Here is a 16,502-nt window from a genome sequence, read left to right as displayed (position 1 = left end):
GGATGCTGACGCACGTGTCACCTGTCAGAGTCGTATCTAAACGTATCATGCGTCCCATATCACTCCAACTGCACACGCCTCGTACCATTACAGAGCCTCCACTAGCTTGAACAGTCCCCTACTGACATGCAGGGTCCATGGATTCATAAGGTTGTCTCCATACCCGTACACGTCAATCCGCTCGATACAGTTTGAAACGAGACGCGTCCGACCAGGCAACATGTTTCCAGTTATCAACAGTCCAACGTCGATGTTGAAGGGCGTAAAGCATTATGTCGTGCAAGCATAAAGGGTATACGGCAGTGGGCCTTCGGCTCCGAAATCCCATGTCGATGATGTTTAGCTGAATGGTTCGCACGCTGACACTTGTTGATGGCCCAGCATTGAAATCTGCAGCAATTTACGGAAGAAATTGAAATCTTTTCACTTCACAAAAGTGATCCATTATCTGTTTTAAACGAACAATTTCAATTCAAAGACAAACATTTCTTTGAGCTTTTCGATGATCTGCTTTAGAATGTTCACTCTTCTGTCCTTTATTTTTTTTAAATTATTAAGACTTTAAGAAATATTTTATCTTTACTGTGTAATTTAATTTCACCAAACATTATTTTATGACTGACTATCTGTTTTAGAATGTTTACTTATGCTTTTAGACTGCATATTGCTAATTTACATCCTTTTTTTACGGCTCGAAGTATTATAATTTTAAATTCCTTTTATTATTATTATTCACGTTTGGGCCCTACTGGACCACGCGAAGTACAATCACGGGGCATTCAGTTATTTTCTTTTAGACTTTCTCTCTGCCCAAATTGTTTTCATTCTCTCGGAATGAGCTCTTTTCCTTTCATCAGACCATGTGGTTCCAGTTTTCTTTGGTTTTTCAGCTTGACCAACTACCCAGTCATGAATTTTTTGCCTAAATAATTTTCTGTCTTGAATTTCATCTTGTTTTATATCTGCCTCTTTCATGTCCTCTTTTATAGCAACAATCCATTTTATTGTCTCAAATTTAGCTTTACTTCAATTTTCGTAGAATTCCACTACTTGTTTAGTTAGTCTGGTAGCATCCATTCTTTTAATATGCCCATAAAATTTTAATCTGCGTTTTTTCATATCCGAATATATGCTGGTGTATTGTTGAATTTCACTATTTGCTCTTAGCCTGTATGTTCCTTCTTCAGTATATTTTGGACCTAGAATTTTTCTGATTACTTTTCTTTCTCTTTTTTGGATTTCTAGAATGTCCTTTTTTCTGTTTAAAATTAGCGTTTCAGCCCCATAAAGGCACTCTGGTTTTATGACCGTGTTGTAATGTCTCAATTTAGAGTACCTCGAGAGACATTTTTTGTTGTAGATGTCTTTTGTAAGTCTAAAAGCTGTCTCCATCTTTTGCCAACGAATTTCATTTCCAATTTTTTCTAGACCAGTCTCTGAGATTGTTTCACCTAAATATTTGAATTGCGGAACTCTTTTGATTTTTCCATACTTAGTTTCCAAAAGTTTGGGTGCCAGTTTGTTGCTAGTCATATACTGTGTTTTTTCAAATGAGATTTGGAGACCTACTCTTTCTGCTGTTTCTTTAAGAATTTCTATTTGTTTGTGAGCAATTTGGATGTCCTGCGTTAGAATAACCAAGTCGTCTGCAAAGGCCAAACAGTCTATTCGAATATTTGTTCGTCCTAATTTCACTGGTTGGTCAATTTTGAACTCCAATTTTCGTTCGCGCCACTCTTGTATTACTTTTTCTAGAACGCAGTTAAATAGCAACGGAGAGAGTCCATCACCTTGCCTCACGCCTGTTTTTATTTCAAAGGATTCTGAAATTTCTCCTCTGAACTTTACTTTTGATTTTGTACCAGTTAGCGTGTGTCTGATAATTGCCGTGGTTTTAGGATCCAGGCCTTGTTCTTTCACAATTTGGAAAAGAGATTCACGATCCACTGAGTCATAAGCCTTTCTAAAATCTACAAAGGTACAAACTAGTTTTTTATTGTAAATTTTTTGATGTCTGAGAATTAGTTTGAGGACTAAAATCTGTTCTGGGCAAGATCTATTTGGCCTGAAACCTGCTTGATATTCGCCAATTTTCCATTCAAGTTGTTGTTGTGCTCGGTTCAGAAGACATTGAGAGAGGATTTTGTACGTGACTGGAAGAGGAGAAATTCCTCTGTAATCATTAACATCAGTTTTGTCTCCCTTCTTATGAAGTGGGTGAATCAAGGCGGTTTTCCATTCATCAGGAATTTTTTCAGTTTGCCAAATGTTTTGCATGATTGAAGTAATTTCTTTAACGGTTTTTGGACCAGCTGCCTTTAAAAGTTCTGCAACAATTCCATCTTCACCAGATGCTTTGTTGTTTTTCAACCTATGAATTTCTTTAATGATTTCCTCCTCATTTGGTGCAAGTGAAACTGGATTGCATTGTTGGGGAATTTTTGGTGGAAATCTTTCTGTGGGCTTGGGGCAATTTAGAAGATTCTTAAAATATTTAGAAAGTTCTTTGCAATTTTCTTGGTTGTTAAGAGCCAACTGTCCATTTTCCTTCTTGAAGCAAAGATTCTGGGGTTGGTACCCCTTTATTTTGGTTTTAAAAGTTTTATAAAAATTTCTGGTATTGTATTTCTGAAAATCTTCTTCAATTTCTAAGAGTTGACTATTCTCATATTGTCTTTTTGTTTGTCTAATTAGTTTTGAAGTGTCTTTTCTAGTTGTCAGGAATGTATCATATGTGTCTTCTGTCTTGTTGCTATTCCATGCTTTAAATGTCTCTTGTCTGGCTTTGATTGCATGATCACAGTTTTCATTCCACCAAGCATGTTTCTTGTGTTTTCGTAAAGGAATTTGATCTTGAGCTGTTTTGATAATCTTGTGTTTGAGTTGTTCCCAATTTTGTGCACTTGTTTTGTCAAATTCGTCTGCTAATAATGATGGTTGGATTTTACTGGTGTCAAATTTGGGGATTAATGGTGTCCTTTTGTTGAAATTTTGGGGTTTTAGCTTTAGTTTCACACGGGTTAAGTAATGGTCTGAGTCAATATTGGCGCCTTTACGAACTTGAACATTTAAAATTTCTTTGTGACATGGATACGAGATTGCAATATGGTCAATTTGGAATTCACCTATGTCCTTGTTAGGTGATCGCCATGTCTTTTGTTTTGAAGGTTTTTTCTTAAAATGACTTGACATAATTTTGAGATTGAAATTTCTGCAAAATTCTACCAGCCTCTTTCCATTTTGATTGGTCCATTTATGTGCAGGGAATTCACCGACCGTTTTTCTAAATTTTCTCTCTTTCCCTAACTGTGCATTAAAATCACCCATTAAAATCTTTACATTCCTTTTATTATTTTTATTTGTTTATAAGACTGGCATACAAATTAAGGACTACCAATGCCTTTTAAAAATTGTCACATGGAATTAAAAAATAATTAAAAAATGCAATCTATATACGAACTTCATAGACAATACTTCATAAATATGGACAACTACTTCGTTTCGTATCTGTGCAGCATGTAGTATACATGTCAGTTAAAAATTACTGCAGCCTAATCACTAAAATCGTTTCAATAAAGACATGTTGCTGCACAATAATACATCGTCTGACGTGACAGTCTTCGCCATTCCACTTCGTTAGAAAGAAGCCTGCTGCTACATCTTTGCACTGGCGTTTGTCCTCACCATGGCAACCACTAGTTTGCCTATCGATTTTACAACTTCAGTGGAAAGAAGCCTGCTGCCTCATCTTTGGAACGGCGTCCAACTTCACCATGGCAACCAGTGGTACCAAATGGTTCACTAACAGGCCTTCAGAGGACCATGTACTGCCAAACCCAAGATCATTTATCTTACATATTTAAATATTTTTAACGCTTCTTAATTGACAATAGCTGTTTAATAAGCTAAGTTCAGTGTGTGTTTATTTTTATTTCTTGTCAATGTTCTTTTAACTAAGAAATTTTACATTGTTATTCGACTTATAACTCTTTGGTTAGTAATGACATCATGCCGTCAGAAGTGGGCGGAGCCTCCATTGTACTGTATATAGTAAGAAGTGCACTGGTTTCTCCAGTAGTGATACTCCAGCAGAAAGAGGTTCCTACCCAATGGTAATTCATCGTTTTATAGTTTTACAACTTTATGTATTTTCTTTAATGCATGTACCCCTCTAATTAAAGCTTTGCATAGAACTTGTAGGTCTGAAGATGACCACAGCAGTGGTCGAAACCGGTCACTTTAATAAATATAAATCGTGATCAAGACTGTTTTTAATAGTAAAAATTTGCGGAAGGGTTGTACTTCTGTCACGTTGAACACTTCTCTTCAGCTGTCGTTGGTCCCGTTCTGGCAGGATCTTTTCCCGGCCGCAGCGATGTCGGAGATTTGGTGTTTCATCGGATTCCTGATTTTCACGGTACACTCGTGAAATGGTCGTACGGGAAAATATCCACTTTATCGCTACTTCGGAGATGCTGTGTCCCATCGCTCGTGCGCCAACACCGCGTTCCCACTAACTTAAGTCTTGAGAACGTGCCATTGTAGCAGCAGTAACCGATCTAACAACTGCAACAGACGTTGTCTTATACAGGCTCTGCCGGCCGCAGCGCCGTATTCTGCTTGTTTACATATGGCTGTATTTGAATACGTATGCCTATACCAGTTTCACTGGAGCTTCAGTGTATGATGAACTATATATCACCTCACTTGTCAGTAAAATTACACTGTTCTCGATGCGGCTGGATTGAAGAGTTTTTAGCAAACAGAACACAGCATGTTGTTCTCGATGGAGAGACGTCTACAGACGTTAAAGTAACCTCTGGCGTGCCACAGGGGAGCGTTATGGGACCATTGCTTTTCACAATATATATAAATGAGCTAGTAGATAGTGTCGGAAGTTCCATGCGGCTTTTCGCGAATGATGCTGTAGTATACAGTGAAGTTGCAGCATTAGAAAACTGCAGCGAAATGCAGGAAGATCTGCAGCGGATAGGCACTTGGTGCAGGGAGTGGCAACTGACCCTTAACATAGACAAATGTAATGTGTTGCGAATACATAGAAAGAAGGATCCTTCATTGTATGATTATATGATAGCGGAACAAACACTGGTAGCAGTTACTTCTGTAAAATATCTGGGAGTATGCGTGCGGAACGATTTGAAGTGGAATGATCATATAAAATTAATTGTTGGTAAGGCGGGTACCAGGTTGAGATTCATTGGGAGAGTGCTTAGAAAATGTAGTCCATCAACAAAGGAGATGGCATACAAAACACTCGTTCGACCTATACTTGAGTATTGCTCATCAGTGTGGGATCCGTACCAGATCGGGTTGACGAAGGAGATAAAGAAGATCCAAAGAAGAGCGGCGCGTTTCGTCACAGGGTTATTTGGTAAGCGTGATAGTGTTACGGAGGTGTTTAGCAAACTCAAGTGGCAGACTCTGCAAAAGAGAGGCGCTCTGCATCGCGGTGTAGCTTGCTGTCCAGGTTTCGAGAGGGTGCGTTTCTGGATGAGATATCGAATACATTGCTTCCCCCTACTTATAACTCCAGAGGAGATAACGAATGTAAAATTAGAGAGATTTGAGCGCGTACGCAGTCTTTCCGGCAGTCGTTCTTCCCGCAAACCATACGCGACTGGAACAGGAAAGGGAGGTAATGACAGTGGCACGTAAAGTGCTCTCCGCCACACACCGTTGGGTGGCTTGCGGATTATAAATGTAGATGTAGGTGTTGAGTTTTTTTCTGGCAGTGTGGATGAGACAGAGCACGCGTTGCTCACACACCCAGTTTTGAGAAGGTGACGTGTACACACACACGCCAAATAAAACCACATACGGCAATGCACTGATGTGTCCCCTTTGTTTCCAGGAAGTCCTGGAGGTGGTGAACACCTGGCTGCAGGTGCTGTTCCTCGTGTCCATTCTGCTGGCCGCCTGGGGCACCAGCATGTTGACTGGGATGCTCAACAGTGTCTCCAAGGACTTCCACCCCAAGTCCAAGTTCGCGGCGCTGCAGACCCACGTCGGGCTGCACGCCCTCCTGTCCATCATCGGCGACACCGTCACAGACTACCTGCCCTGCACCGCGCCGCTGACGCCCTCTCTGTGGAGCAACTGTGAGTAGCGTCGCTTGTACACCTACAGTTCCCACAGTCTGCTTTTATGTAGTCGTCCCAAATGGGGAATTCCTGAGAAAAGTATTCACTAACACACTTTTTTTTGGTCATCAGTCTACTGACTGGTTTGATGCGACCCGCCACGAATTCCTTTCCTGTGCTAACCTCTTCATCTCAGAGTAGCACTTCGAGCCTACGTCCTCAATTATTTGCTTGACGTATTCCAATCTCTGTCTTCCTCTACAGTTTTTGCCCTCTACAGCTCACTCTAGTAACATGGACGTCATTCTCTCATGTCTTAGCAGATGTCCTATCATCCTGTCCCTTCTCCTTATCAGTGTTTTCCACATATTCCTTTCCTCTCCGATTCTGCGTAGAACCTCCTCATTCCTTACCTTAACAGTCCACCTAATTTTCAACATTCGTCTATAGCCCCACATCTCAAATGCTTCGATTCTCTTCTGTTCCGGTTTTCCCCACAGTCCATGTTTCACTACTAACACACTAACAATTCATTAAAATTGCAGCATCATAAATGGGGATACAACTAACATCAAATTAACTTGAGCCGGCATGTGTGGCCGAGCGGTTTTCGGCGCTTCAGCCTGGAAGCGCGCGACCGCTACGGTCGCAGGTTCGAATCCTGCCTCGGGCGTGGATGTGTGTGATGTCCTTAGGTTAGTTAGGTTTAAGTAGTTCTAAGTTCTAGGGGACTGATCACCTACGATCTTCAGTCCCATAGTGCTCAGAGCCAGACAAATTAACTTGAAGTGTACTACATGCTTGGATACTCAAATGCTTATTGTCACGTGTACGCTACTGGCCATTAAATTGCTACACTACGAAGATGACGTGCTACAGACGCGAAATTTAACCGAGAGGAAGAAGATGCTGTGACATACAAATGATTAACTTTTAGGAGTATTCACACAAGGTTGGCGCCGGTGGAGACACCTACAACGTGCTGACATGAGGAAGGTTTCCAACCAATTTCTCATACACAAACAGCAGTTGACTGGCGTTGCCTGGTGAAACGTTGTTGTGATGCCTCCGTTTCCGACTTTGATAAAGGTCAGATTGTAGCCTATTGCGATTGCGGTTTATCGTATCGCGACACTGCTGCTCGCGTTGGTCGAGATCCAATGACTGTTGGCACAATATGGAATCGGTGGGTTTAGGAGGGTAATACGGAACGCCGTGCTGGATCCCAACGGCCTCGTATCACTAGCAGTCGAGATGACAGGCATCGTATCCGCATGGCTGTAACGGATCGTGCAGCCACGTCTCGATCCCTGAGTCAACACATGGGGACGTTTGCAAGACAACAACGATCTGCACGAACAGTTCGACGACGTTTGCAGCAGCACGGACTATCAGCTCGGAGACCACGGCTACGGTTACCCTTCACGCTGCATCACAGACAGGAGCGCCTGCGATGGTGTACTCAACGACGAACCTGGGTGCATGAATGGCAAAACTTCATTTTTTCGGACGAATCCAGGTTCTGTTTACAGCATCATGATGGTGTTTGGCGACATCGCGGTGAACGCACACTGGAAGCATGCATTCGTCATCGCCATACTGGCGTATCACCTGGCGTGATGGTATGGGGTGCCACTGGTTACACGTCTCGGTCACCTCTTTTTCGCATTGACGGTACTTTGAAGTGTGGATGTTACATTTCAGATGTGTTACGATCCGTGGCTCTACCCTTCATTCGATCCCTGCGAAACCCTACATTTCAGCAGGATAATGCACCACCGCATGTTGCAGGTCCTGTACGGGCCTTTCTGGATACAGAAAGTGTTCGACTTCTGCCCTGGTCAGCACATTCTCCAGATCTCTCACCAACTGAAAACGTCTGGTCAATGGTGGCCGAGCAACTGGCTCGTCACAATACGCCAGTCACTACTTTTAATGAACTGTGGTATTGTGTTGAAGCTGCATGGGCAGCTGTACCAGTACACGCCATCCAAGCTGTGTTTGACTCATTACCCATGCGTATCAAGGCCGTTATTACGGCCAGAGGTGGTTGTTCTGGGTATTGATTTCTCACGATCTATGCACCCAAATTTCGTGAAAATGTAATCACATGTCAGTTCTAGTATGATATATTTGTGCAATGAATACCCGTTTATCATCTGCATTTCTTCTTGGTGTAGCAATTTTAATGGCCAGTAGTGTACTTTAACTTTGACTCTGTTAAAGTTTACAATTTTAGTAGGCCGCGTCCGCCTGTGAAACACGAGGTAAAATCTGCTGCTTTGTACTCCGATCTCGAACTGCTGTAAGAAACAATTTTAAATTCACTTTTTTGCCTGACCGCTTATTGCGGTATGGTTGCCCTTATTATCAGATTTGAATCTGCCGCTGCGGCGGCTCTTTCCGCCGTGTCGCAGCCGTGCACCACGAACACCACTTAAAAAGCTGAAAATGTCTGAAATAAATGTGTAAAATACCATGCAAGCTTTCTAATAATGACATGCGACTTCTCATGAAATAACTATATTTAAAAATCGAATAATCACAAGTTCACACACCTTTCTTTATAAGCAGCGCTTAATGGCGTCCTGCTTACAATCTCGACAAATGAAAGCTGCCTATGCGTTAAAGTGTAGCATTCATTTCACGCTAGGTGAGGAGAGCCCTACGTCAACGTGACGTAGACACGCGTCATCATGAGTTTCACGAATTGTCCTATTGACTGTTGTGTGCATTCTGTATACATCAACTGTTGAATCTGCACTGTTCATTGTTCTTAGTTGATTTACAACATAAAGGCAAAATTAAATGGAACTAGTTGGATTAATATTACCAGCAACATTCGGAATTACTTCCAACTTCAGTTTCTCAGTTTAACGTTTCTGCCCACATGAATTATGTACAATTTATTGGCTTTTATAAAAATACGAAACAGTCATGGAATGGAAACACACAGCAACAGAACGTACCAGCGTGACTTCAAACACTTTGTTACAGGAAATGTTCAAAATATCCTCCGTTAGCGAGGATACATGCATCCACCCTCCGTCGCATGGAATCCCTGATGCGCTGATGCAGCCCTGGAGAATGGCGTATTGTATCACAGCCGTCCACAATAAAAGCACGAAGAGTTTCTACATTTGGTACCGGGGTTGCGTAGACAAGAGCTTTCAAATGCCCCCATAAATGAAAGTCAAGAGGGTTGAGGTCAGGAGAGCGTGGAGGCCATGGAATTGGTCCGCCTCTACCAATCCATCGGTCACCGAATCTGTTGTTGAGAAGTGTACGAACACTTGGACTGAAATGTGCAGGAGCTCCATCGCGCATGAACCACATGTTGTGTCGTACTTGTAAAGGCACATGTTCTAGCAGCACAGGTAGAGTATCCCGTACGAAATCATGATAACGTGCTCCATAGAGCGTAGGTGGAAGAACATGGAGCCCAATCAAGACATCACCAACAATGCCTGCCCAAACGTTCACAGAAAATCTGTGTTGATGACGTGATTGCACAATTGCGTGCGGATTCTCGTCAGCCCACACATGTTGATTGTGAAAATTTACAATCTGATCGCGTTGGAATGAAGCCTCATCCGTAAAGAGAACATTTGCACTGAAATGAGGATTGACACATTGTTGGATGAACCATTCACAGAAGTGTACCTGTGGAGGTCAATCAGCTGCTAATAGTGCCTGCACACGCTGTACATGGTACGGAAACAACTGGTTCTCCCGTAGCACTCTCCATACAGTGACGTGGTCACCGTTACATTGTACAGCAGCAACTTCTGTGACGCTGACATTAGGGTTATCGTCAACCGCACGAAGAATTGCCTCGTCCATTGCAGGTGTCCTCGTCGTTCTAGGTCTTCCCCAGTCGCGAGTCATAGGCTGAAATGTTCCGTGCTCCCTAAGACGCCGATAAATTGCTTCGAGCGTCTCCCTGTCGGGACACCTTCATTCTGAAAATCTGTCTCGATAGAAACGTACCGCGCCACGGCTGTTGCCCCGTGCTAATCCATACATCAAATGTGCATCTGCCGTCTCCGCATTTGTAAACACTGCACTGACTGCAAAACCATGTTCGTGATGAACACTAACCTGTTGATGCTACGTACTGATGTGCTTGATGCTAGTACTGTAGAGCAGTGAGTCGCATGTCAACACAAGCACCGAAGTCAACATTACCTTCCTTCAATTGGGCCAACTGGCGGTGAGTCGAGGAGGTACAGTACATACTGACGAAACTAAAATGAGCTCTAACATGGAAATTAAGCGTTTCCGGACACATGTTCACATAACATCTTTTCATTATTTGTGTGTGAGGAATGTTTCCCGAAAGTTTGGCCGTACCTTTTTGTAACTATAGCGGCTTGTACAAAAGCTTACAAACAATCGCTTCCTCTCGTAAATTTGCTAGTGGAACAGGAAACGGAATGGTTAGTAGTTTCAGCAAATACTGTCCTTCATGCATTTATCAGTGACTTGACGATTATGTATATAGATTTGAAAGACGGGAGACAGATAAATTCAATAGAGTGGGAGTCTGTAATTGTCTTCGTATAATGTGTGTGTCCAAACCTTTTTGTTTACTATAAAGTTACAGTAGGAGACCATGTTAAGTGTGTCTAGGACATGGAGAATGATTATGTGTGATTTATATTTTAGTTTCCCGAAGGATGAACAACGAGAAAAGATGTGGCTCCAGAAAATAAGGAGGAGTAATTTTGTCCCCACAAAATTTCCCAGAGTTTGTTCAAAACACTTTCAAGAGGAATGTTTAGACAGAGAAAAATTTGGACGTGTGTGGCTGAAGGTAGATGCTGCACCAACTATTTTTAATTTTCCACAGCACCTACTACCAATTTCTGCATTCAGCTTAAATACATTTTCTGCACAAATTTAATAAAAAACACAATAGTGTAGCTAATCAAAGTGCACATTCATCTTCTTTGATGTATTTTGCCTTCAATTTATTTTCTTCACCATTTGATTAAGAAGCGTAAAATATTAGTAAACATGTCCCCAACCTCTTTCAATCGTATCGCTTTCCACTTCTCTTAATGGTGTTATATGGGTTGACTGTTACATGACCAACTGTATTTGCTTTACAGTACATTTAACCTCCGATCGCCTTTTTTCCCCCTTCTTACTCAGTCTACTATTTATTTAATAAACTGGGAGCAAGTACGTAAAATGCGTTAAATAAACACTTCAAAGTGTCACCAGTAAAAATAAATTGTGCTTTAGGTCGCAAAAACGAGAAAATAAATACGCAGAAATAGCAGAAAAAAGAACGAATTAGCAGGAATATAATCGCTAAGGTGTGGCAAATTTGGTGTTTTTGGGACACTTGCATAAGTACTAGCGTACTGTCTAGTCGTTTTGCAAGACTATCACTTCAAAAATGTACGTCAGGCTCTGTAATACTGTAAAGTGCCATATCATACCGAAAACTACCAAAAATCGAGTGCATCTGAACTGTGACACGTATCGCAAAGAAGCAGAATGCAATATCACTTGCCCTTAAAAGTTACGTAGCTGGTTTATTCCCGGTATCAAATGGATGCTGTTAAAATGTCTGCGCAACATGTATAAATAATCCATGACACGTACGAAAAGAATCCGTCTGTACTAGGGATGTAGTGACATTCGAAATATACAGGGCGCTATACGGACAAACACACGACGTCCCGAGAGCACGTGACCAGGTCGGCAATGTATGTTGACAACACAAAATCTGTTCTGCGCATGTGAATGCTCACTCCAGAGATATTTACTCTATGGTTCCTCCTCTCTACGTCACTCCAAGAAGACGACAACGACATTATTATTCTTACCCTACTATTTATACAATGCCTGATTGTCATGAAATCTCTGAGTTTTTCTTTAGTAATTCTTTTCTGTGGCGGTTTCAGAACTTTCTAACACAGATATTATTTCACAAATCCAGTACGCAATTCTTTACAGATACAAAATATAACATAAGTGTCTCTATTCTATTATTATTCAGAGTCCACAGACGTAATCAGTGCCTATATACGAGGGGCGTTCAGAAAGTAAGCTCCGATCGGTCGCGAAATGGAAACGACTATGAAAATCCGATAAAGCTTTGCACAGATGTGTTGGGTAGTGTCTCTAGTATAACCCCAGTTAGCATCACGTCGCTCTTCTCATTTCTGAGCTCGCAGTGAGTGCGTAAAGATGTCTAGAAAATAGTATCTGCCGCCAAGTACGAGGGCCTGGTGAGAAATTTCGCCTGAAGCTATGCAGCTAACATTACATAACTGTCGTGCTGTTTCGTCTTCACGACAATTCTCAGCCGCATTCTGCAGGGGCAATGAAGATGCTCCTGCATCGTTTTCAAATGGAAATGTTAGATTACCCACAATACAGTCCGCAATTGTCTCCCCCTGAGTTTCATCTCTGGTCACATGAACCGCTGTCTTTGAAGACAACATTTTGACACAGACAACGAGGTGTAGGCCAGCGTGGAGAATTGGCGGAAAGCACTGGCGGCTGCCTTCTATGAAGAGGCTATTGAAAAGTTGGTACAACGCTATGACAAAAGTCTAAGTCAGAACGGCGACTACGTAGAGAAGTAGCTGAAAGGTGTAGCTAATTGTTACAAGTAAAACATTTCTGATGTTCACTGTGGTTTCAATTTGGCAATCAATCGGAGCTTACTTTCTGAACAGGCCTCGTATAAATAAATTGTAATTGCATAGTTATAAAGAATGTTTTGCCAGGAAACGTTATAGACCTGAAAGCAGTGGAACACCTTTGGTTCAGTTACACTTTTCTCCAGACGCCAGCATCGTACGTCATTGTCTTCTCTGGTTTCGGCTTTTGATGAAGACTGGTCCGTTCTCAGACATTCACACACTTCGTCGAAAGTGTACTCAGCAGAACTGAAACCATCATAAAGGACTGGAGTGAACGCAACACATATTAAGATAAGATAATAGATGTCTGGGTACTTCTAACAAGCTAATGTTCATAAATTACTTCCGAATACCGCTTTACATCTACATCTACATTTATACTCCGCAAGCCGTCCAACTGTGTGTGGCGGAGGGCACTTTACGTGCCACTGTCATTACCTCCCTTTCCTGTTGGTTGGTTGGTTTGTTGGGGGAAGGAGACCAGACAGCGAGGTCATCGGTCTCATCAGATTAGGGAAGGATGGGGAAGGAATTCGGCCGTGCCCTTTGAAAGGAACCATCCCGGCATTTGCCTGGAGCGAGTTAGGGAAATCACGGAAAACCTAAATCAGGATGGCCGGACGGGGGATTGAACCGTCGTCCTCCCGAATGCGAGTCCAGTGTCTAACCACTGCGCCACCTCGCTCGGTGTCCCTTTCCTGTTCCAGTCGTGTATGGTTCGCGGGAAGAACGACTGCCGGAAAGCTTCCGTGCGCGCTCGAATCTCTCTAATTTTACATTCGTGATCTCCTCGGGAGGTATAAGTAGGGGGAAGCAATATATTCGATACCTCATCCCGAAACACACCCTCTCGAAACCTGGACAGCAAGCTACGCCGCGATGCAGAGCGCCTCTCTTGCAGAGTCTGCCACTTGAGTTTGCTAAACATCTCCGTAACACTATCACGCTTACCAAATAACCCTGCGACGAAACGCGCCGCTCTTCTTTGGATCTTCTCTATCTCCTCCGTCAACCCGATCTGGTACGGATCCCACACTGATGAGCAATACTCAAGTATAGGTCGAACGAGTGTTTTGTATGCCACCTCCTTTGTTGATGGACTACATTTTCTAAGCACTCTCCCAATGAATCTCAACCTGGTACCCGCCTTACCAACAATTAATTTTATATGATCATTCCACTTCAAATCGTTCCGCACGCATACTCCCAGATATTTTACAGAAGTAACTGCTACCAGTGTTTGTTCCGCTATCATATAATCATACAATGAAGGATCCTTCTTTCTATGTATTCGCAACACATTACATTTGTCTATGTTAAGGGTCAGTTGCCACTCCCTGCACCAAGTGCCTATCCGCTGCAGATCTTCCTGCATTTCGCTGCAGTTTTCTAATGCTGCAACTTCTCTGTATACTACAGCATCATCCGCGAAAAGCCGCATGGAACTTCCGACACTACCTACTAGGTCATTTATATATATATTGTGAAAAGCAATGGTCCCGTAACACTCCCCTGTGGCACGCCAGAGGTTACTTTAACGTCTGTAGACGTCTCTCCATCGAGAACAACATGCTGTGCTCTGTTTGCTAAAAACTCTTCAATCCAGCCACACAGCTGGTCTGATATTTCGTAGGCTCTTACTTTGTTTATCAGGCGACAGTGCGGAACTGTATAGAACGCCTTCCGGAAGTCAAGGAAAATGGCATCTACCTGGGAGCCTGTATCTAATATTTTCTGGGTCTCATGAACAAATAAAGCGAGTTGGGTCTCGCACGATCGCTGTTTCCGGAATCCATGTTGATTCCTACAGAGTAGATTCTGGGTTTCCAGAAACGACATGATACGCGAGCAAAAAACATGTTCTAAAATTCTACAACAGATCGACGTCAGAGATATTGGTCTATAGTTCTGCGCATCTGCTCGACGACCCTTCTTGAAGACTGGGACTACCTGTGCTCTTTTCCAATCATTTTGAACCTTCCGTTCCTCTAGAGACTTGCGGTACACGGCTGTTAAAAGGGGGGCAAGTTCTTTCGCGTACTCTGCGTAGAATGGAATTGGTCCCGTCATGTCCAGTGGATTTTCCTCTGCTGAGTGATTCCAGTTGCTTTTCTATTCCTTGTACATTTATTTCGATGTCAGTCATTTTTTCGGCTGTGCGAGGATTTAAAGAAGGAACTGCAGTGCGGTCTTCCTCTGTGAAACAGCTTTGGAAAAAAGTGTAGTATTTCAGCTTTACGCGTGTCATCCTCTGCTTCAATGCCATCATCATCTCGGAGTGTGTGGATATGCTGTTTCGAGCCACTTACTGATTTAACGTAAGACCAGAACTTCCTAGGATTTTCTGTCAAGTCGGTATATAGAATTTTACTTTCGAATTCACTGAACGCTTCACGCATAGCCCTCCTTACGCTAACTTTGACATCGTTTAGCTTCTGTTTGTCTGAGAGGTTCTGGCTGCGTTTAAACTTGCAGTGAAGCTCTCTTTGCTTTCGCAGTAGTTTCCTAACTTTGTTGTTGTACCACGGTGGGTTTTTCCCGACCATCACAGTTTTACTCGGCGCGTGCCTGTCTAAAACGCATTTTACGATTGCCTTGAACTTTTTCCATAAACAAACATTGTCAGTGTCGGAACAGAAATTTTCGTTTTGATCTGTTAGGTAGTCTGAAAAAATCTGCCTTCTATTACTCTTGCTAAACAGATAAACCTTCCTCCCTTTTTTATATTCTTATTTACTTCCATATTCAGGGACCACTGTCTTGTTCTAGCCCCCATTTACCTTTATACGAAGGGACTTCAAAAAGTAAGTTACACATTACTACTTCGGGCCGATAAACGTTTATTGAATTCTGTACTACACTTCAGAGTGCCACAGATACGCATGTGGATCATCATTCGTACTGCAGCCATTACACTGCTCGATGTGCATCGTGTTTGCTTCCAGTGACGCTATCGTCTCTGCTGCTGTTGGAGCTGGTGGCTCTGAGCCTATGGGCCCGCAGGCTGTACTGCCGCGAGTCCACGCCGGTGGTGACGCTAGGGTACCAGCCACGGAGAGATGCACAGGCTGAAGCGGAGGCTGGCGGCGGACCGGAAGTCGCCAGTGCTGTGGTCACCACACAGCCGAGGCATCACAACGGGATGCAGCGCGCCAGAGATCGTCCAGTCAACTCAATCACCATCGTCTCGTGATCCAGCCTAATATCTTTTGGAACAGTCAGACAGCTGAATCTGTCAATAGGAAGCAGATATGTAGAATACTGCTCAGAAAAGCACAAAGACCTCCATCATCTGATGAAACCATTCACGTGTGTTTGTCAGTTTTAGACCAAGTTGCCTTTGTCTACTTTGTGTAAGTTTCTTCAGTTGTCTCCAGTTTGGCGATTTGATAGCTCACATTTCTCGTCCCTGCCTCCATTAGTAGTATCTGTCGGATTAGTCAAGGAATGGGAACATCTGAATTCTTGGTGAAACGTGTATCGACTCGTGCTACACCTTGCATTTAGATTGCATTGGTTTTCCTTTTCTTCCCCTGACATGTTTGTTTGATATGTTGTCTGTCATTGAGTAGCTGCTTGGTTGTCTTTTCTCTCTGCTATTGACATCTGCGTTCTTGCGTCCGGGAAACTGCTATGGAGGAAGTGAGATCTTTGACCGGTGGTAACTTCGTGTGGTGGCGCGGAAGTAGGGGCGTTGCGTGCAGAGAGAGTGTGGTGGACACGGGAGGGCAGTTTG

At 42.8% G+C, this 16,502-nt stretch overlaps 1 protein-coding gene across 1 annotated transcript in view; it reads left to right on the top strand.

Annotated features, from left to right (window-relative positions):
- The window catches only part of LOC126424582 (organic solute transporter alpha-like protein), a 54,933-nt gene extending 38,974 nt beyond the window's left edge, over window positions 1–15,959 (top strand). Inside the window, exons 5-6 of the mRNA XM_050087324.1 lie at window positions 5,873–6,119; window positions 15,712–15,959. Coding sequence (XP_049943281.1) covers window positions 5,873–6,119; window positions 15,712–15,959 — 495 coding nt within the window. The remainder of the gene's footprint in view (window positions 1–5,872; window positions 6,120–15,711) is intronic.
- Window positions 15,960–16,502: the final 543 nt, after the last annotated feature.

This window comes from Schistocerca serialis, chromosome 10 (assembly GCF_023864345.2).
Source record: "Schistocerca serialis cubense isolate TAMUIC-IGC-003099 chromosome 10, iqSchSeri2.2, whole genome shotgun sequence".
Classification (NCBI taxonomy): Eukaryota; Metazoa; Arthropoda; class Insecta; order Orthoptera; family Acrididae; genus Schistocerca; species Schistocerca serialis.
This window is presented reverse-complemented; position numbering and strand designations above follow the sequence as displayed.